Source organism: Heptranchias perlo, chromosome 4, assembly GCF_035084215.1.
Source record: "Heptranchias perlo isolate sHepPer1 chromosome 4, sHepPer1.hap1, whole genome shotgun sequence".
In the NCBI taxonomy this organism is placed as follows: domain Eukaryota; kingdom Metazoa; phylum Chordata; class Chondrichthyes; order Hexanchiformes; family Hexanchidae; genus Heptranchias; species Heptranchias perlo.
This window is the reverse complement of record NC_090328.1, coordinates 5505212-5528033: the sequence shown is the minus strand read 5'-3', so window position 1 is coordinate 5528033 and position 22822 is coordinate 5505212. Positions and strand designations below refer to the sequence as shown.

General features: G+C 47.6%; 2 protein-coding genes across 5 annotated transcripts in view; both read left to right on the top strand.

The window, feature by feature from the left end:
* Nucleotides 1–22822, top strand: part of LOC137320706 (polymeric immunoglobulin receptor-like) — a 788493-nt gene that overhangs the window by 197830 nt on the left and 567841 nt on the right. The gene's annotated exons all lie outside the window — the stretch shown is intronic.
* The window catches only part of si:ch73-337l15.2 (glutathione hydrolase 6), a 53235-nt gene continuing 51522 nt past the window's right edge, over nt 21110–22822 (top strand). The window contains exon 1 of one of the 3 annotated variants that reach the window (XM_067982398.1): nt 21110–21479. In XM_067982398.1, coding sequence (XP_067838499.1) covers nt 21373–21479 — 107 coding nt within the window. In that variant the 5' untranslated portion in view covers nt 21110–21372. The remainder of the gene's footprint in view (nt 21480–22822) is intronic. The other 2 variants (XM_067982397.1, XM_067982399.1) reach the window with 2 other exon arrangements.

The window sequence follows — 22822 nt, the reverse complement described above, 5'->3', positions numbered from 1 at the left end:
GTTTTTGTCTTACTTATGTCTTTCTCAATCATTATTTTAAACCTTGCTATGTTATGAATCGCTATTGCCTAGATGTTCCCCTACCACTTACCTCTCTTATCTGCTCTGGTTCATTTCCCATTATTAGATCCAGTAGCGATTCCTCGCTTGTTGGGCTTCGTACATATTGAGAGAGGAGTCCTGAACACACTGTAAAAACTCCATTCCTTTTTCCCCTTTCCCAAGTTTGCTCATGATACAAAGATAGGTGGAAAAGTAAGCTGTGAGGAGGACGCAAAGAGGCTGCAAAGCGATATAGACAGGTTAAGTGAGTGGACAAGAAGGTGGCAGATGGAGTGTAATGTGGGGAAATGTGAGGTTATTCACTTTGGTAGGAAGAATAGAAAAGAATAAATGGTGAGAAACTAATAAATGTCGGTGTTCAGAGAGACTTGGGTGTATTTGTACCACAAAACTCGGAAAGTTAACAGGCAGGTACAGCAAGTAATTAGGAAGACAAATGATATGTTGGCCTTTATTGCAAGGATGTTGGAGTACAAGTACATAAGAACATAAGAAATAGGAGCAGGAATAGGCCAATCGGCCCCTCGAGCCTGGTCCGCCATTCAATAAGATCATGGCTGATCTGGTCCTAACCTCAAATCTAAAATCATGTCCAATTTCCTGCCCGCTCCCCGTAACCCCTAATTCCCTTTACTTCTAGGAAACTGTCGATTTCTGTTTTAAATTTATTTAATGATGTAGCTTCCACAGCTACCTGGGGCAGCAAATTCCACAGACCTACCACCCTCTGAGTGAAGAAGTTTCTCCTCATCTCAGTTTTGAAAGAGCAGCCCCTTATTCTAAGATTATGCCCCCTAGTTCTAGTTTCACCCATCCTTGGGAACATCCTTACCGCATCCACCCGATCAAGCCCCTTCACAATCTTATATGTTTCAATAAGATCGCCTCTCATTCTTCTGAACTCCAATGAGTAGAGTCCCAATCGACTCAACCTCTCCTCATATGTCCGCCCCCTCATCCCCGGGATTAACCGAGTGAACCTTCTTTGTACTGCCTCGAGAGCAAGTATGTCTTTTCTTAAGTATGGAGACCAAAACTGTATGCAGTATTCCAGGTGCGATCTCACTAATACCTTATATAACTGCAGCAATACCTCCCTGTTTTTATATTCTATCCCCCGAGCAATAAAAGCCAACATTCCGTTGGCCTTCTTGATCACCTGCTGCACCTGCATACTAACCTTTTGATTTTCTTGCACTAGGACCCCCAGATCCCTTTGTACTGCAGTACTTTCCAGTTTCTCGCCATTGAGATAATAACTTACTCTCCGATTTTTCCTGCCAAAGTGCATAACCTCACATTTTCCAATATTGTATTGCATCTGCCAAATCTCCGCCCACTCACCCAGCCTGTCTATATCCCCTTGTAGGTTTTTTATGTCCTCCTCACTCTCCACTTTCCCTCCCATCTTTGTATCATCTGCAAACTTTGATATGTTACACTCGGTCCCCTCCTCCAAATCGTTAATATAGATTGTAAAGAGTTGGGGACCCAGCACCGACCCCTGCGGAACACCACTGGCTACTGGTTGCCAGTCCGAGAATGTACCATTTATCCCAACTCTCTGCTTCCTGTTAGATAACCAATCCTCCACCCATGCCAGAATATTACCCCCAATCCAGTGATTCTTTATCTTGAGCAATAATCTTTTATGTGGCACCTTGTTGAATGCCTTCTGGAAGTCTAAATACACTACGTCCACTGGTTCCCCTTTATCCACTCTGTACGTTATATCCTCAAAGAACTCAAGCAAATTTGTCAGACATGACTTCCCCTTCGTAAAGCCATGCTGACTTTGTCCTATTAAATTATGTTTATCCAAATGTTCCGCTACTGTCTCCTTAATAATAGACTCCAAAATGTTACCCACTAGGTGGTCTGTAGAATATCCCTATTAATGTGATCGATCCCTTCTTATCCTTTGTCTCAATTCAGAGGGATTTCGCTTCTATCTTAATGCTGCTTATGTCTTTTTTTTCTACTGTCATTATGTTGTCTCTAATTAGTACAACTACCCCACCCCCTTCTTTCTTCCTTGTCCTTTCTAAATATATTAATTATATCCTGCAATATTTAACTGCCAGCTTTGCAGCCACGGCTAACACCTCTAACAGATGTCAGGAGTTTGGAAAGTGGATTGCAGTCAAGTTGGTACCAAGTCAAACCGCAACCCTGAGAATTACAGGGCTCGTTGGGCTTGTGAGCTATAGTTGGAAAAAAACACAGTTAAAAAGAAAGCAATTCAAGGCCTTTTATGGATTAAAATCAATAATTAGAAGGCAGCATGGATATAGGAAACACAGGCCATGCCTAACAAAATGTATTGGATTCTTTAAGGATCTAAGGGAATTAATGGAAAGGATAATGTGGCGGGTGTCGTATATCTTGACTTTCAGGAATCATTCGATAAAACGTCTCACTAGAGACTTGTGGCTAAAGTGAAAGCTCTTGAGTAAAGGAGGATGTTGCAAATTGGAAAATGAATAGGTTAAACAATAGGAAGCAAAGGGCAGTGATCAATTGTACTCGTTCTAATTGGGCAGCCGTGGCTAGGGCAAGTTTTTTTGTTGCAGCAAATGATTTGTTATTACTCAGAGAAACAAAAAATAAATTGGCCCTTCCACCGACTCTGAGACTTTCTACGGGGAAAAGAAATGCAGGAAATTGTCCTACCTTCTTCCTTAAGTGTAGAACTTTATCAAATGTCTCCTAAAAATTGAAATAAATGATATCCACCAGGCGGATTTTGCTCCCCCCAAAGAGTGGGATGCCACCCTCTGTTAAGTTGTTTGCTGTTGCCAGTAGGGATCTCCAGGGTTGCAGTTTTGGGATGTTTGATGTTCATTATAAGAAAGTAAAGACCCATTAAAGACTGAACAGGCTGGGGCTCTTTTATCTAGGAAAGAGAAGGCCGAGGAGTGACCTGATAGAGGTCTGTAAAATTATAGAAGAATTACGGAAGGGTAAATGTAGAGAAGATGTTTCCACTTGTGGGGGATTCCAACACTAGGAACCATAAATATCAGATAGTCATTAATAAATCCAATAGGGAGTTCAGGAGAAACTTCTTTACCCAGAAAATGGTTACCGCTACCACAAGGAGTAGTTGAGGTGAATAGCATAGATGCATTTAAGGGGAAGCTGGATAAACACATGAGGGAGAAAGGGATAGAAGGATATGTTGATAGGGTTAGATGAAGTAGGGAGGGAGGAGGCTCGTGTGGAGCATAAACACCGGCATAGACCCGGTGAGCCGAATGGCCTGTTTCTATGCTATAAATTCTATGTAATTCTATCTGATAAAGTCCACATCAGATCCAATCCCCCCACAGGCCATGTGCATTTTGGCATGTCAGTGACCCTCTCCAACTCATTCAATCCCCTAAAGGAGACAATGAAGAGCAAGCGAACCCGCAAGAAGACAAAGTTCCATGAAAGATCTCCTTGAACCCCCAAAACTAATCCAGCATAAATCCGGATTATTAATCCAATTTCACAATCCCAATTCGCAAGTCTGACCAGTCACATTCCCAAGCTGGCAGCCGCATGAGTTCAAGTATGCATGGATTTATATCGGGAGGTGATAAAGTCCATCCAGTGGATATAATTTACTTGGATTTTCAGAAAGGATTTGATAAAGTCCCACATGAAATAGAAATAGGAGGACAGAGCAGATGAATGCATGGCTGGAGAGCTGGCGCAGGAGGGAGATTCCTGGGGCATTGGGACCAGTTCTGAGGAAGGTGGAACATGTACAGGCCGGACGGGTTACACCTCAACGGAACTGGGACCAATGTCCTCCCGGGGAGGTTCGCAAGTGCTGTGGTGGGGAGGTTTAAACTAATTTGGCAGGGGGATGGGCACCAGGATGTAGCACTGGAAAGGAGAAACAAGGGGCACAAAGGATTGGGGGAGAGACAGATAGCACTGGAGTAAGTAATAATACGGTATTAGATGGGATCAGACTAAGAGAGACTACAAGAAAGTCTAAGACTGGTTTTCAGTGCATGTGTGTAAACGCACGAAGTGTGGTAAATAAGGTTGGTGAGCTGCAGGTGCAAATGGCCACATGGGAATATGATGTCGTGGTGATAACGGAGACCTGGCTCAAAAAAGGGCAGGATTGGGTACTAAATATTCCTGGATACAAGGTGTTCAGGAAAGATAGGGAAGGAAAGAAAGGAGGGGGGGTGGCGGTGGCAGTATTGATTAAGGAGAATATTACAGTGCTGGAGAGAGAGGATGTCCTGGAGGGGTCAAGGACAGAATCTATTTGGTTAGAGTTAAGAAACAATAGAGATGCCATTACACTACTGGGTGTATTTTATAGACCACCAACTACTAGGAAGGATATAGAGGAGCACATTTGCAGGGAAATTACAGAGAGGTGCAAAAGTTATACAGTAGTGATAACTGGGGACTTCAACTATCCTAATATAGATTGGGATAACAATAATTTAAGGGGCAAAGAGGAGGAGGAATTTTTGAAATGTGTTCAGAAGAACTTTCTTAACCAGTACGTTTCCAGCCCAACGAGGAAGGAGGAATTGCTGGACTTGGTTCTGGGGAATGAGACGGGCCAAGTGGAGCAAGTGTCAGTGGAAGAGCATTTAGGGAACAGCGATCATAGTATCATAAGGTTTAGAATAGCTATGGAAAAGGACACGGACCACTCTAAAGTAAAAATACTCAATTGGAGGAGGGCCAATTTCAATGGGATGAGAACAGATCTGGCCCGGGGTAAATTGGAATCAAAGATTGGCAGGCAAAACTGTAATTGAACAGTGGGCGGCCTTTAAAGAGGAGATGGTTCGGGTACAGTCTAGGTACATTCCCACGAGGCAGAAAGGTGGGCAACTAAAGCCAGAGCTCCCTGGATGACAAAAGAGGTAGTGAGTAAGATGAAACGGAAAAAATGGGCGTATGACAGATATCAGTTTGATAACACAAGTGAGAACCAGGCAGAATATAAAAAGTTCAGAGGGGAAGTGAAAAAGGAAATAAGAGGAGCAAAGAGAGAGTATGAGAATAGACTGGTGTCCAACATAGAAGGGAATCCAAAAGTCTTCTACAGGCATGTAAACAGTAAACGGGTAGTAAGAGGAGGGATGGGGCCGATTAGGGACCACAAAGGAGATCTGCTCATGGAGGCAGAGGGGATGGCCGAGGTACTAAATGAGTACTTTGCTTCTGACTTTACCAAAGAAGTAGATGCTGCCAGAGTATCAGTAAAGGAAGATATTATTGAGATATTGGATAGGCTAAAAATTGAGAAAGAAGAGGTACTTGAAAGGCTCGCTGTATTTAAAGTAGATAAGTCACCCGGTCCGGATGGGATGCATCCTAGGTTGCTGAGGGAAGTAAGTGTGGAAATTACAGAGATACTGGCCATCGTCTTCCAAACATCCGTAGATACGGGGGTGGTGCCAGAGGACTGGAGAGTTGCAAATGTTGCACCCTTGTTCAAAAAAGGGTGTAAGGATAAACCCTGCAACTATAGGCCAGTCAGTTTAACCTCAGTGGTGGGGAAACTTTTAGAAACGATAATCCGGGACAGAATTAACAGTCACTTGGACGAGTGTGGATTGATTAGGGAAAGCCAGCACGGATTTGTTAAAGGCAAATCATATTTAACTAACCTGATAGAGTTTTTTGATGAGCTAACAGAGAGGGTAGATGAGGGCAATGCAGTTGATGTGGTGTATATGGACTTTCAAAAGGCGTTTGATAAAGTGCCGCACGGTAGACTTATCATCAAGATTGCGGCCCATGGAATAAAGGGGCAGGATATAGAATTGGCTAAGGGACAGGGTTAGGAAACAGAGAGTAGTGATGAACGATTGTTTTTTGGACTGGAGGAAGGTATACAGTGGTGTTCCCCAGGGGTCAGTGCTGGGACCGCTGCTTTTCTTGATATATGTTAATGACTTGGACTTGGGTGTAAAGAGCACAATTTCAAAATTTGCAGATGACACAAAACTTGGAAGGGTAGTAAACAGTGAGAAGGATAGTGATAGACTTCAAGAGGATACAGACAGGCTGGTGGAATGGGCGGACATGTGGCAGATGAAATTTAACGCAGAAAAATGCAAAGTGATACATTTCGACGAGGAGAGGCAATATAAACTAGAGGGCACAACTCTAAAAGGGGTACAGGAACAGAGAGATCTAGGGGTATATGTGCACAGATCGTTGAAGGTGGCAGAGCAGGTTGAGAAAGCAGTTAAGAAAGCATACTGGATCCTGGGCTTTATGAATAGAGGCATAGAGTACAAAAGTATGGAAGTCATGATGAACCTTTTATAAAATACTGGTTTAGCCACAACTGGAGTATTGTGTCCAGTTCTGGGCAGCGCACTTTAGGAAAGATGTAAAGGCCTTAGAGAGGGTGCAGAAAAGATTTACTAGAATGATTGCAGGGATGAGAGACTTTAGTTACATGGATAGACTGGAGAAACTGGGGTTGTTCTCATTGGAACAGAGAGGAGATTTGATAGAGGTGTTCAAGATCATGAAGGGTCTAGATGGATAGAGAGAAACCGTTCCCATTGGCGGAAGGGTCAAGAACCAGAGGACATAGATTTAAGGTGATTGGCAAAGGTGACATGAGGAAAACCTTTTTTACACAGCGAGTGGTTAGGATCTGGAATGCACTGCCCGAGGGGGTGGTGGAGGCAGATTCAATCATGGCCTTCAAAAGGGAACTGAATAAGTACTTGAAAGGCAAAAAATTGCAGGGCTGCGGGAATAGGGCGGGGGAGTGGGACTAGCTGGATTGCTCTTGCATAGAGCCGGCGTGGACTCGATGGGCCGAATGGCCTCCTTCCGTGCTGTAACCATTCTATGATTCTATGTGAAGCTGTCAACTGGATTGGCGATGAGAGGCAGAAGGTAATAATGGATGGAGAACATCGGGCCGGAATTTGCTGGAGTGGGGCGTCTCGCGATGTGCCCCGTTAGTTAGACTTCCTCCTGCATCCTTTAGCTCAAAAAATTTTTGGGCTGTATGTTGCTGAAAGTGCGAGCTGATATCGGCACGGCGAGGGCAGCGGGGCACCTCGGACCTTAGTGAATGACAGCATCAACAGCCTTAATCAATGAGATTTAAGGATTGAGAAGGAGGGTGAATTAGAGTGGGCGAATTCAATGTCAAATCAGAAAGAGAAATAAGGAGAGGGAAAGAAAGGTTGGATTAAGAGAGAGAGAAAAAAGGGACATGAAGGAAATTTTTTTTAAAAATTATAATTTGACATTTTTAAAAACTCCAACAACAATTCACTACCTGAGAGAATGAGACTCCACACTGAATTTTTCAGTTCCTGGGCCCGAGAGTTTGACTGACAGTCATTAACAATGATCACATCGTTAAAAGGATACCTGCGCTATTAATTACTAGACGTAGCTTTCTGCGGCGAGTTTAATGGGCAATTAATGAGCAATGGCAGCAACTTGATGAAACTCACGGGGAGTTTAAGGGCGAGATGCTGTCCTCGCGAAGCTGACCGCGGAGCGGCGCCAATCGGCCAGCATCTTGTGGCGATTCACAATTCACTGGGTATCCCCTCCTCGCCACAAGCTGCTGGTCGTCTTGCACATCAATAACGGCCTACGCTGTTCCCGCGCTGTTATGTTTTCAGCAAATTCCGACCCGTTATGTCTGGGAGACAGTGATTATCATCGAAATTTACAACACAGAAGGAGGCCATTCGGCCCATCGTGTCTGTGCCGGCTGATAAAGAGTTATCTAGCCTAATCCCACTTTCCAGCACTTGGTCCATAGCCCTGTAGGTTACGGCACTTCAGGTGCACGTCCAGGTACTTTTTAAATGTGATGAGGGTTTCTGCCTCTCCCACCCTCTCAGGCAGTGAGTTCCAGACCCCCAACACCCTCTGGGTGAAAAAATTTCTCCTCAGCTCCCCTCTAATCCTTCTACCAATTGCTTTAAATCTATGCCCCCTGGTTTTTGATCTCTCTGTTAAGGGAAATAGGTCCTTCCTATCCACTCTATCTTGGTCCCTCTTAATTTTGTACACCTGAGTTAAATCACCCCTCTGCCTCCTTTGTTCCAAAGAAAACAACCCCAGCCTATCCAATCTTTCATCATAGCTAAAATTCTCCAGCCCTGGCAACATCCTTGTAAATCTCCTCTGCACCCTCTCTAGTACAATTAGTACAGCTTCTCAGAGGACTGATCGGGGAGGTCATTTTACATGTGCTATGCCTGGCTTAGTGGAGCTGAATGGAATAATTGAGAGGGAGTTTTACTTTGCAACTAACCCATGCTGGACCTGCCCCAAGATCAGTCGACAGGCTAGTGCACCCTGCTCTATACCTCACCTGGGCCTGCTCATTCTTTATCTAACTCATTCTCTTCCTGGGAGCGTTCTTCTGTGCCATAAATTTCTATGATTCTATGATTTGTTAGGACAGTGAACAGACAGCTTTACTTTGTATTGAAGCTGTGATTAATCAGACCTCAGAGCATTTGATGCCAACCATGGACATCCAAATTGGAAAAGCACTAAAATCTCTCAGCTTGATAAATGCAACGAGAAAAAGACCAAATATAAATGTAAATTGAGAAAGGAACAGACCAGTTATTTTCATTTGCGCAACTGAACTGTTCTTTCATTGCTTCTTATCTGATGGCCCATTGACAGGAAAGCAGTGATTGGCTCAGCGACACTAAAGAACTCTGGGAGCAGACAACTTGCAGAGAGCTCCTTTCTGATGTGACGTTCTGCTCAAATATCTTCTTCCGCAGGATTTGTCTAAACAACGCTATTAAAACAGAAAACGCGTCGAGAGCTTCTGCGGGACGGTGACAAGTGTACAGCTGCCTTTCTTTACATTAGAAATATTTCGCGGTTTCACAGGACACACCGCTCCCCTTTGATATTGCGTCGTGTGTACTTGCCACTAAGCTGACAGTGAAACTATGAGGAATAAACTGTGAGCCGGGCCCTGTACAATTGGTCTCAACGCCCTGGTTTAAGGGAGGGAAAAGAAAATAATCAGCCCAAGGTTCCTGAGTGAGGGTCTTAGACCTGAAACGCTGACTGACTGACGGCTGCTTCTCTGCAGACGCTGCTGCCTGATCTTGTGAGCTTTTCGATTTCCAGCGTCTGCCGTGCTTGGCTCTTTTGTTCCCACTCCTCGTCACTAGTGCTGAAAAGTGGCCCGTGATCAGGAGTGGGTACAAAAGAGCCAACCCCACATTTAATAGAGGTGTTCAAAATTATGATGGGTTTTGATAGAGTAAATAAGGAGAAACTGTTTCCAGTGGCAGAGGGTCGGTAACCAGAGGACACAGATTGAAGATAATTGGCAAAAAATTCCAGAGGGGGGGAGATGAGGAGAATTTTTTTTACGCAGCGAGTTGTTATGATCTGGAATGCACTGCCTGAAAGGGCAGTCTATTCTCATACTCTCTTTTTACCCCTCTTATTTCCTTTTTCATTTCTCCTCTGTACTTTCTATATTCGGCCTGGTTTTCACTTGTGTTATCAAACTGACGTTTATCACACACCCCCTTTTTCTGCTTCGTCTTTCTCTCTATCGCTTTGGTCATCCAGGGAGCTCTGGCTTTAGTTGCCCTACCTTTCCCAATCATGGGAATGTACCTGGACTGTACCTGAACCATCTCCTCTTTAAAGGCCGCCCATTGTTTGATTACAGTTTTGCCTGCCAATCTTTGATTCCAATTTACCCGGGCCAGATCCGTTCTCAACCCACTGAAATTGGCCCTCCTCCAATTAAGTATTTTTACTCTAGATTGCTCCTTGAACTTTTCCATAACTGATCTAAATCTTATGATACTATTCCCTATCACTGTTCCCTAAATGTTCCCCCACTGACACTTGCTCCACTTGACCCACCTCATTCCCCAGAACCAGATCCAGCAATGCCTCCTTCCTCATTGGGCTGGAAACATACTGATCAAGAAAGTTCTCCTGAACACACTTCAGAAATTCCTCCCCCTCTTTGCCCCTTTACACTATTACTATCCCAGTCTATATTAGGATAGTTGAAGTCCCCCATTATCACTACTCTATGGCTCATGCTCCTCTCTGTAATTTCCCTGCAAATGTGCTCCTCTATATCCTTCCTAGTAGTTGGTGGTCTATAGAATACACCCAGTAGTGTAATGGCACCTCTATTGTTTCTTAACTCTAACCAAATAGATTCTGTCCTTGACCCCTCCAGGACATCCTCTCTCTCCAGCACTGCAATATTCTCCTTAATCAATACTGCCACACACCCCCCTCCTTTTTTTCCTTCCCTATCTTTCCTGAACACCTTGTATCCAGGAATATTTAGTACCCAATCCTGCCTTTTTTTGAACCAGGTCTCCGTTATCGCCACATGGAATCAAATTCCCATGCTTCTATTTGCACCTGAAGCTCACCGACCTTGTTTACCACGCTTTGCGCGTTTACACACATGCACTGCAAACCAGTCTTAGACCTCCTCGTGCTCTCTCTTAGTCTGACCCCACCTAATACTGTATTATTCCTTACTCCAGTGCTATCTGTCTCTCCCAATCCTTTGTGCACCTTGTTTCTCCTTTCTAATGCTACATCTTGGTGCCCATCCCCCTGCCAAATTAGTTTTTGCATTTACCTTATCTAAAGGTTGGGTCCCTGTAGTTGACTAGTTTTGCTCCTGGATTCATGCCAGCAGCTGTTGTGCGAGAAGTTCTAAAAACCAGGAGGCCCCCCCATGAGCAGGTGAAGCCGTTGGGAAAATGCTGGAATCCTTTATTAAGGAAGTGGTAACAGAGCACTTAGAAAATCATAATATGATCAGGCAGAGTCAACATGGTTTTATGAAAGGGAAATCATGTTTGATAAGCCTATTAGAGTTTTTTGAGGATAAAACTAGCAGGGTAGATAAAGGGGAACCAGTGGATGTAGTATATTTGGATTTTCAAAAGGCATTTGATAAGATGACACACAAGAGGTTGTTACACAAGATAAGGGCTCATGGGGTTGGGGGTAATATATTAGCATGGATTGAGAATTGGTTAACGGACAGAAAACAGAGAGTAGGAATAAACGGATCATTTTCGGGTTGACAGGCTGTAACTAGTGGGGTGCCGCAAGGATCAGTGCTTGGGCCTCAGCTATTTACAATCTATATTAATGACTTAGATGCGGGGACCGAGTGTAATGTATCCAAGTTGCTGAGGACACAAAGCTAGGTGGGAAAGTAAGCTGTGAGGAGGGCACAAAGAGTCTGCAAAGGGATATAGACAGGTTAAGTGAGTGGGCAAGAAGGTGGCAGATGGAGTACAATGTGGGGAAATGTGAGGTTATTCATTTTGGTAGGAAAAAAGAAAAACAGAATATTTTTTAAATGGTGAGAAACTATTAAATGTTGGTGTTCAGAGACTTGGGTGTCCTCATACAAGAAACACAAAAAGTTAGCATGCAGATACAGCAGACAATTGGGAAAGCAAGTGGCATGTTGGCCTTTATTGCAAGGGGGTTGGAGTACAAGAGTAAGGAAGTCTTACTACAGTTGTACAGGGCTTTGGAGAGGCCTCACTTGGAGCTCTGTGTACAGTTTTGGTCTCCTTATCTAAGGAAGGATATACTTGCCTTAGAGGTGGTGCAATGAAGGTTCACTAGATTAATTCCTGGGATGAGAGGGTTGTCCTATGAGGAGAGATTGAGTAGAATGGGCCTATACTCTCTGGAGTTTAGAAGAATGAGGGGTGATCTCATTGAAACATATAAGATTCTGAAGGGGGTGAGAGGTTGTTTCCCCTGGCTGGAGTGTCTAGAACTAGAGGGCATAGTCTCAGGATAAGGGGTCGGCCATTAAAGACTGAGATGAGGAGGAATTTCTTCACTCAGAGGGTTGTGAATCTTTAGAATTCCTTATCCCAGAAGGCAGTGGATACTGAGTCGTTGTGTATATTCAAGGCTGAGATCGATAGATTTTTGGACTCCAGGGGAATCAAGGGATATGGGGATCGGACGGGAAAGTGGAGTTGAGGTTGAAGATCAGCCATGATCTGATTGAATGTCGGAGCAGGCTCGAGGGGCCGTATGGCCTACTCCTGCTCCTATTTCTTATGTTCTTCTGTTCTTATGTGAAGAGGGGAAATCAAGGGTGGGGAAAAGGGGAAACCGAAGGTGGGGGAGGAGAATCAGAAGGATGGGGGAAGAGGGGAAATCGAGGGTGGGGAAACGGGGAAACTGAAGTAGGGAGGGGAAACCGAGGGTGGAGAAGTGGGAAAGCTGAAGGTGGGGGAACGAATTACAGAGGGGAAATCAGAGGTGGGAGGAAGTTTGATTCTTTTTTTTTTATTTGTTCATGGGATGTGGGCGTCGCTGGCGAGGCCGGCATTTATTGCCCATCTCAAATTGCCCTTGAGAAGGTGGTGGTGAGCTGTCTTCTTGAACTGCTGCAGTCCGTGTGGTGAAGGTTCTCCCACAGTGCTTTTAGGGAGGGAGTTCCAGGATTTTGACCAGTATTCCGCCAGTATCTAATGGTAACTCACTGATAACTACAAGTAATACTGGTAACATTCAGATTCTCCTCATAACCAACAGTAATACTTACTGACAGTCTATATGTAACTGGTAGTAATAGTTGTAATGCTCCGATATCCTACCTGTAACTAGTAGTAATCCTATAAACCCGCTGATATTTAGCCTGAAACCATAGCCAGAATCCCTCTACACTGCACATGGTGCAGTCAGGCTCCCCAGTCCATGCCACTTTTAATAGGCCCGATCTCTCTCCCTATCTCCTTGGACTCTAGTTTGGACTCTGATTCCGTGTGAAGGTGGCTGAGCCCCCATCTCCCAGTCTCCATCTCTCCCCCTGATCCCCTATCCCCCAACCTCCATCTCTCTCCCTGAGCTCCCAATCCCCAGTCTCCATCACTCCCCCTAAGCCCCCATTCCCCAGTCTACATCTCTCCCCGTGAGCCCCCATCCCCCAGTCACCATCTCTCCCCCTGAGCCCCCATCCGCCAGTCACCATCTCTCCCCCTGAGCTCCCATCCCCCAGTCTCCATCACTCCCCCTGAGCTCCCACCCCCAGTCTCCATTTCTCCCCAAGCTCCCATCCCCCAGTCTCCATCTCTCCCCCTAAGCCCCCCTTCCCAGGGTTTTAAAGGAAGTAGGTGAGCAGATTGCAGATGCCCTAATTATAATCTGTCAAAGTTCTCTAGATTCAGGAACTGTCCCTCTAGATTGGAAAATTGCACATGTCACTCCGCTTTTTAAGAAAGGAGAGAGAGGGAAATCGGGGAATTATAGACCAGTTAGCCGAACATCTGTCGTGGGGAAAATGCTGGAGTCTATAATTAAGGATAGGGTGACTGAACACCTCGAGAATTTTCAGTTAATCAGAGAGAGCCAGCATGGATTTGTGAAAGGTAGGTCGTGCCTGACAAACCTGATTGAATTTTTTGAAGAGGTGACTAAAGTAGTGGACAGGGGAATGTCAATGGATGTTATTTATATGGACTTCCAGAAGGCATTTGATAAGGTCCCACATAAGAGACTGTTAGCTAAGTTCGAAGCCCATGGAATCGAGGGAAAAGTACGGACTTGGTTCAGAAGTTGGCTGAGCGAAAGGCGACAGAGAGTAGGGATAATGGGTCAGTGTTCACATTGGCAGGATGTGACTAGTGGAGTCCCACAGGGATCTGTCTTGGGGCCTCAATTATTCACAATATTTATTAACGACTTAGATGAAGGCATAGAAAGTCTCATATCTAATTTTGCCGATGACACAAAGATTGGTGGCATTGTAAGCAGTGTAGATGAAAACATAAAATTACAAAGCGATATTGATAGATTAGGTGAATGGGCAAAATTGTGGCAAATGGAATTCAATGTAGACAAATGTGAGGTCATCCACTTTGGATCAAAAAAGGATAGAACAGGGTACTTTCTAAATGGTAAAAAGTTAAAAACTGTGGATGTCCAAAGGGACTTCGGGGTTCAGGTACATAGATCATTGAAGTGTCATGAACAGGTGCAGAAAATAATCAAGAAGGCTAATGGAATGCTGGCCTTTATATCTAGAGGACTAGAGTACAAGGGGGCAGAAGTTATGCTGCAGCTATACAAAACCCTGGTTAGACCGCACCTGGAGTACTGTGAGCAGTTCTGGGCACCGCACCTTCGGAAGGACATATTGGCCTTGGAGGGAGTGCAGCGTAGGTTTACTAGAATGATACCCGGACTTCGAGGGTTAAGTTACGAGGAGAGATTACACAAATTGGGGTTGTATTCTCTGGAGTTTAGAAGGTTAAAGGGTGATCTGATCGAAGTTTATAAGATATTAAGGGGAACGGATAGGATGGATAGAGAGAAACTATTTCCACTGGTTGGGGATTTTAGGAGTAGGGAGCACAGTCTAAAAATTAGAGCCAGACCTTTCAGGAGCGAGATTAGAAAACATTTCTACACACAAAGGGTTGTAGAAGTTTGGAGCTCTTTTCGCAAACGACAATTGATACTAGCTCAATTGCTAAATTTAAATGTGAGATAGATCGCTTTTTGGCAAACAAAGGTATTAAGGGATATGGGCCAAAGGCAGGTATATGGAGTTAGATCACAGATCAGCCATGATCTTATCAAATGGCGGAGCAGGCACGAGGGGCTGAATGGCCTACTCCTGTTCCTATGTTCCTATGTCCCCCAGTCTCCATCTCTCCCCCTGAGCCCCCATCCCCCAGTCTCCATCACTCCCCCTGAGCTCCCACCCCCAGTCTCCATTACTCCCCAAGCTCCAATACCCCAATCTCCAATTCTCCCCTGAGCCTCCATCCCCCCGTCTCCATCTCTCCCCCTGAGCTCCCATTTCCCAGTCTCCATCATTCCCCAAGCTCCCATTCCCTAGTATCCGTCTCTCTCCCCCAACTCTTGAGTCCATCCCGGATTTCAGAGCCCCACCACATCCCCCCACGATTCCGGATTCCCTCCCAGCTAGTCATGGCTCTCTGTCAATGACATCACTCCGTGTACGGCGGCCGGTGATATCACTCCGTGTGCGGCGGCCGGTGACAACACTCACTGAGCAGCGGCCGGTGGCATCATTCACTGAGCAGCGGCCGGTGACATCACTCTCTGAGCAGCGGCCGTTGACATCACTCTCTGGGTGAGAGGCCAACGACATCATTCTCTGAGCGAAGTCCGGTGACATCACTCACTGAGCGAAAGCCAGTGACATCACTCTCTGAGCAGCGGCCGGTGACATCACTCTTTGAGCAGCGGCCGGTGACATCATTCTCTGAGCGGAGGGCGGTGACATCAGTCCCTGAGCGGAGGGCGGTGACATCAGTCCCTGAGCAGCAGCCGGTGACATCACTCTCTGAGCAGCGGCCGTTGACATCACTCTCTGAGTGAGAGGCCAGCGACATCATTCTCTGAGCGAAGTCCGGTGACATCACTCACTGAGCGAAAGCCAGTGACATCACTCTCTGAGCAGCGGCCGGTGACATCACTCTCTGAACAGCGGCCGGTGTCATCACTCTCTGAGCAGCGGCTGGTGACATAATTCTCTGAGTGAGAGGCCGGCGACATCATTCTCTGACCGAAGGCCGGTGACATCACTCTCTGAGCAGCGGCCGGTGACATCACTCTCTGAACAGCGGCCGGTGACATCACTCTCTGAGCAGCGGCCGGTGACATCACTCTCTGAACAGTGGCCGGTGACATCACTCTCTGAGCAGCGGCCGGTGACATCATTCTCTGAGTGAGAGGCCGGCGACATCATTCTCTGACCGAAGGCCGGTGACTTCACTCTCTGAGCAGCGGCCGGTGACATCACTCTCTGAGCAGCGGCCGGTGACATCACTCTCTGAGTGAGAGGCCGGTGACATCACTCTCTGAGCGGAGGCCGGTGACATCACTATCTGATCATTCTCAATGATGGCGGAGTCCAGCACGTGAGTGCAAAAGACAAGGCTGAAGCGTTTGCAACCATCTTCAGCCAGAAGTGCCGAGTGGATGATCCATCTCAGCCTCCTCCCGATATCCCCACCATCACGGAAGCCAGTCTTTGGCCAATTCAATTCACTCCACGTGATATCAAGAAACGGCTGAGTGCACTGGATACAGCAAAGGCTATGGACCCCGACAACATCCCAGCTGTAGTGCTGAAGACTTGTGCTCCAGAACTAGCTGCGCCTCTAGCCAAGCTGTTCCAGTACAGCTACAACACTGGCATCTACCCGACAATGTGGAAAATTGCCCAGGTATGTCCTGTCCACAAAAAGCAGGACAAATCCAATCCGGCCAATTACCGCCCCATCAGTCTACTCTCAATCATCAGCAAAGTGATGGAAGGTGTCGTCGACAGTGCGATCAAGCGGCACTTACTCACCAATAACCTGCTCACCGATGCTCAGTTTGGGTTCCGCCAGGACCACTCGGCTCCAGACCTCATTACAGCCTTGGTCCAAACATGGACAAAAGAGCTGAATTCCAGAGGTGAGGTGAGAGTGACTGCCCTTGACATCAAGGCAGCATTTGACCGAGTGTGGCACCAAGGAGCCCTCATAAAATTGAAGTCAATGGGAATCAGGGGGAAAACTCTCCAGTGGCTGGAGTCATACCGAGCACAAAGGAAGATGGTAGTGGTTGTTGGAGGCCAATCATCTCAGCCCCAGGGCATTGCTGCAGGAGTTCCTCAGGGCAGTGTCCTAGGCCCAACCATCTTCAGCTGCTTCATCAATGACCTTCCCTCCATCATAAGGTCAGAAATGGGGATGTTCGCTGATGACTGCACTGTGTTCAGTTCCATTCGCAACCCCTCAGATAATGAAGCAGTCCGAGCCCGCATGCAGCAAGACCTGGACAACATCCAGGCTTGGGCTCATAAGTGGCAAGTAACATTCGCGCCAGATAAGTGCCAGGCAATGACCATCTCCAACAAGAGAAAGTCTAACCACCTCCCCTTGACATTCAACGGCATTACCATCGCCGAATCCCCCACCATCAACATCCTGGGGGTCACCATTGACCAGAAACTGAACTGGACCAGCCATATAAATACTGTGGCTACGAGAGCAGGTCAGAGGCTGGGTGTTCTGCGGCGAGTGACTCACCTCCTGACTCCCCAAAGCCTTTCCACCATCTACAAGGCACAAGTCAGGAGTGTGATGGAATACTCTCCACTTGCCTGGATGAGTGCAGCTCCAACAACACTCAAGAAGCTCGACACCATCCAAGATAAAGCAGCCCGCTTGATTGGCACCCCATCCATCACCCTAAACATTCACTCCCTTCACCACCGGCGCACTGTGGCTGCAGTGTGTACCATCCACAGGATGCACTGCAGCAACTCGCCAAGGCTTCTTCGACAGCACCTCCCAAACCCGCGACCTCTACCACCTAGAAGGACAAGAGCAGCAGGCACATGGGAACAACACCACCTGCACGTTCCCCTCCAAGTCACACACCATCCCGACTTGGAAATATATCGCCGTTCCTTCATCGTCACTGGGTCAAAATCCTGGAACTCCCTTCCTAACAGCACTGTGGGAGAACCGTCACCACACGGACTGCAGCGGTTCAAGAAGGCGGCTCACCACCACCTTCTCGAGGGCAATTAGGGATGGGCAATAAATGCCGGCCTCGCCAGCGATGCCCACATCCCGTGAACGAATAAAAAAAAAGGCCGGTGACATCACTCTCTGAGCGGAGGCTGGTGACATCACTCACTGAGAGAAGGCCAGTGACATCATTCTCCGGGCGGAGGCCGGTAACTTCTCTATCTGAGCAGCAGCCGGTGACATCACTCTCTGAGCAGCAGCCGGTGACATCACTCTCTGAGCAGCAGCCGGTGACATCACTCTCTGAGCAGCAGCCGGTGACATCACTCTCTGAGCAGCAGCCGGTGACATCACTCTCTGAGCGGAGGCCGGTGACATCACTCTCTGAGCAGCAGCCGGTGACATCACTCTCTGAGCAGCAGCCGGTGACATCACTCTCTGAGCAGCGGCCGGTGACATCACTCTCTGAGCAGCGGCCGGTGACATCACTCTCTGAGCAGCGGCCGGTGACATCACTCTCTGAGCAGCGGCCGGTGACATCACTCTCTGAGCGGAGGCCGGTGACATCACTCTCTGAGCAGAGGCCGGTGACATCACTCTCTGAGCAGCAGCCGGTGACATCATTCTCTGAGCAGCGGCCGGTGACATCACTCTTTGAGCGGAGGCCGGTGACTTCACTCTCTGATTGGAGGCTGGTGACATCACTCTCTGAGCAGCAGCCGGTGACATCACTCTCTGATCGGAGGCAGGTGACTTCACTCTCTGAGCGGAGGCCGGTGACTTCACTCTCTGAGCAGCAGCCGGTGACATCACTCTCTGAGCAGAGGCCGGTGACATCACTCTCTGAGCGGAGGCCGGTGACATCACTCTCTGATCGGAGGCAGGTGACTTCACTCTCTGAGCGGAGGCCGGTGACATCACTCTCTGATCGGAGGCCGGTGACTTCACTCTCTGAGCGGAGGCCGGTGACATCACTCTCTGATCGGAGGCAGGTGACTTCACTCTCTGAGCGGAGGCCGGTGACATCACTCTCTGAGCGGAGGCCGGTGACATCACTCTCTGAGCGGAGGCCAGTGACATCACTCTCTGAGCGGAGGCCAGTGACATCACTCTCTGAGCAGCAGCCGGTGACATCACTCTCTGAGCAGCAGCCGGTGACATCACTCTCTGAGCGGAGGCCGGTGACTTCACTCTCTGAGCGGAGGCCTGTGACTTCACTCTCTGAGCGGAGGCCGGTGACATCACTCTCTGAGCAGCAGCCGGTGACATCACTCTCTGAGCGGAGGCCGGTGACTTCACTCTCTGAGCGGAGGCCGGTGACATCACTCTCTGAGCGGAGGCCGGTGACATCACTCTCTGAGCGGAGGCCGGTGACATCACTCTCTGAGCAGCAGCCGGTGACATCACTCTCTGAGCAGCGGCCGGTGACATCACTCTCTGAGCGGAGGCCGGTGACATCACTCTCTGAGCGGAGGCCGGTGACTTCACTCTCTGAGCGGAGGCCTGTAACTTCACTCTCTGAGCGGAGGCCGGTGACATCACTCTCTGAGCAGCAGCCGGTGACATCACTCTCTGAGCGGAGGCCGGTGACTTCACTCTCTGAGCGGAGGCCGGTGACATCACTCTCTGAGCAGCAGCCGGTGACATCACTCTCTGAGCGGAGGCCGGTGACATCACTCTCTGAGCGGAGGCCGGTGACATCACTCTCTGAGCGGAGGCCGGTGACATCACTCTCTGAGCGGAGGCCGGTGACATCACTCTCTGAGCAGCAGCCGGTGACATCACTCTCTGAGCGGAGGCCGGTGACATCACTCTCTGAGCGGAGGCCGGTGACATCACTCTCTGAGCGGAGGCCTGTGACATCACTCTCTGAGCGGAGGCCGGTGACATCACTCTCTGAGCGGAGGCCTGTGACATCACTCTCTGAGCGGAGGCCGGTGACATCACTCTCTGAGCGGAGGCCGGTGACATCACTCTCTGAGCGGAGGCCGGTGACATCACTCTCTGAGCGGAGGCCGGTGACATCACTCTCTGAGCGGAGGCCGGTGACATCACTCTCTGAGCGGAGGCCGGTGACATCACTCTCTGAGCGGAGGCCGGTGACATGCTCTGTGGAAAAGGCTGGGAAATTATTCTGTTTAAAATGAATGCAATATACCCTCGTTCTGACTCCCAATGCCAGGTGAACAGTAATTATTTACAGTGCTTTATATAAGTGGGTGTTGTACGTGTGGGCGCACTGCGGTGGAAATTTAAATCCCAGCACCAGGGATAGGAACGCCTGATTCTGGGAAAATCCCGGTCATTCTGGGAGGATTGGGAACTCTAACTCTAGTGCAGTACTGAGCGAGTGCTGCACCGTCAGAGGCGCCGTCTTTCGGATTAGACGCCTGCCCTCTCAGGATGTAAAAGATTCCATGGCACTATCTCGAAGAGCAGGGGAGTTTTCCCTGCTGAGTTGTCCCTCAACGAACATCACTAAAACAAATTGTCTGGTCACGATAACATCGCTGTTTGCGGGGCCTTGCTGTGCGCAAATTGGCTGTCACGTTTCCTGCGTTACAACAGTGACTACACTTTAAATTGGCTGTAAAGCGCTTTGGGACGTCCTGAGGTTATATAAATGCAAGTCTTTCTTTCGTATTGAGAGATGGCAGCTCCCTGACTCCTGATGAGTGGGTGTTCATGTTACCATGGGTGTACAATATTGGGACAACTATGGTTGAGCTGGGAGGCCACTCCTGGTTGCATTCCGAGGCAGTGCCAAATCTACACCATCAGGAAATTTGATTTTCTTGAGAAAAATCAAACCTCCTGTTATAATTTGAAAACCTACTGAAACGATCGAGCTAGGGTTATTTACTCATGCTGCAGAAATAACTGGTTTGGAATGAGATGTATGCATAGTAACTATGAAAGACATTTAAACAATTATTTGGTAGTTCATTTTTCAAGAGCAAGACAAGTGAAAAAAAACATTCATCTGGAAAAACAAAACGAGTTGCACTGTCGCTCCCTAATAAACCACACATGGTCGGTGATGGGTCTGTTTCCATCAGCAATCTGACAGGCCTGGGCTGGTGTGCTCTTGTTGCTCGAGGTGTATGTGGGCGGGGCGGTATCCAGGTTACGGGGCGGGGCAGTATCAAGGTGGCGGGGCGGGGGGGGGTCATGCGGTATCCAGGTTACGGGGCGGGGGTTAATGCGGTATCCAGGTTATGGGGCCGGGGGTTAATGCAGTATCCCGGTTACGGGCCGGGGGTTAATGCAGTATCCAGGTTACGGGGCGGGGTTATTTGATATCCAGGTTACGGGGCCGGGGTTAATGCGGTATCCAGGTTACGGGGCGGGGGTTGTTTGATATCCAGGTTACGGGGCGGGGGGGTTAATACGGTATCCAGGTTACGGGGCGGGGGGTTAATGCAGTATCCAGGTTACGGGGCGGGGGGTTATTTGATATCCAGGTTACGGGGCCGGGGGTTAATGCGGTATCCAGGTTACGGGGCGGGGGGTTATTTGATATCCAGGTTACGGGGCCGGGGGTTAATGCGGTATCCAGGTTACCGGGCGACTTGTCCTCCCGCCGCCCTCTGGTACAGGTGTTGCCCTGTGTCACCTGTCGAACCGGTTCCATGGCGCCGGCTGCCTGAAAGTTTGGTAAGTTCGAGGGAAGAAACGACCCGAAAGAGGACGGGAGAAGTTAGGGGCGGAGATTCCCCCCTTTCCCCCCGCCCAGGGAAGGGGCTGAGAGGGCCCTCGCCCCGAGGTACCACCCGCGGCGATGAGTTGGGCCTCCGGGGCGCGTTACCAGCGGGTCCAGACCAACGACTGGAGCGAGGAGGAGGAGGAGAAGAAAAAAGAAGAAAAGGTCACCATCTACCTGCACTCGTAAGTGTTAGTTCCTCAAGTAAGGCGACATATTGCCCTGAAGGGCTGCATCACTATTTTTATATATAAAAAATAAACTAACTGTGTGCTGAGAATCTGCAATTAAACACTTGAATTTAGATAGTGCTTGTATTCCATTTTAAAAAAGTATTTTTTTTTTAAAAAAAAGGTTACCAATTAAGGTAATTGGCAAAAGAGCCAGAGGTGAGATGAGGAGAAAGTTTTTTTACGCAGTGAGTTATTATGATCTGGATTGCATAGCCTGAAAGGGTTGATGGAAGTAACTTTCAAAGGGGAATTGGATAAATACTTGAAGGGGAGAATATTGCAGAGCGAGGGGGAAAAGAGCACAGGAGTGAAACTAATTGGACGGCTCTTTTAAAGAGGTGACACAGGCTCAATGGCCGCCTTCTGTGCTGTAAGATTCTATGATTCTAAACTGCAGAGACTGAAAACGTTGGAGATATGTAGTTTTATTATCAACGGAACAAAACGACAGGCTAATGTTAAGGATGAGACCTTTCATTCTCCTGTTGCGGATGGTTGAACTTGCTGTGTAATCATAGAATCTTACAGCACGTTCGGCCCATCGTGCCTGTGATGGCTCTTTGAAAGAGCTATCCAATTAGTCCCGCTCTCTCCCCACAGCCCTGTAATTTTTTTCTTTTCAAGTATTTATCCCATTCCCTTTAAAAAAAAATTTAAACTATTGAGTCTGCTTGCACCACCCTCTTAGTGTTGTTTTGGCCTTTTTCAAAAAAACATTAAAATGCTCAATTCCACTTTGTTGCTGCAGACCTGGAGAATGAATTTGTGCTTTTGGAGATTGGTTTAAGATTGCCAACCATCTAGTCTTGGTCAGGATTTTTGAACAGGTTGTGTGGAAAATTTCTAGAATAGAGAGACCAGAAGTCTGCCTTTTATATTAAAAAAATTGATGTGCTTGAAGTGTCACATCAGTGTCTAGAAGATGACAGAGCTCTTCCCTATCTCCTAGTGTCCTTTGCTGATATGGCATGTGTCTGACAGCCACCTGTCCTGTCCCTCCTGCACCTGTTGGATCTGGCAGAAAGCCTGTAGTCCTTTATTGGTTTCAAACATAAATGTAATAACTTTTTAGATAAATATGATATCCTAAATTAGCGTATAATGCACATGTTTAAGCGCCTTGGGATGTTTTACTATGTTAAAGGTGCTATATAAACGCAAATTGTTGTAGCTCTGATGAAGGACATGCTTGTAAGAAAACAATCTCAAAAATCTAGCGGAAGCTGATCAACAGTTTGAAAAAAGTTGCCAACCCTGCCCTTCCCCCTGCCCAAAAAAAAGTTGGCAACTGGGAA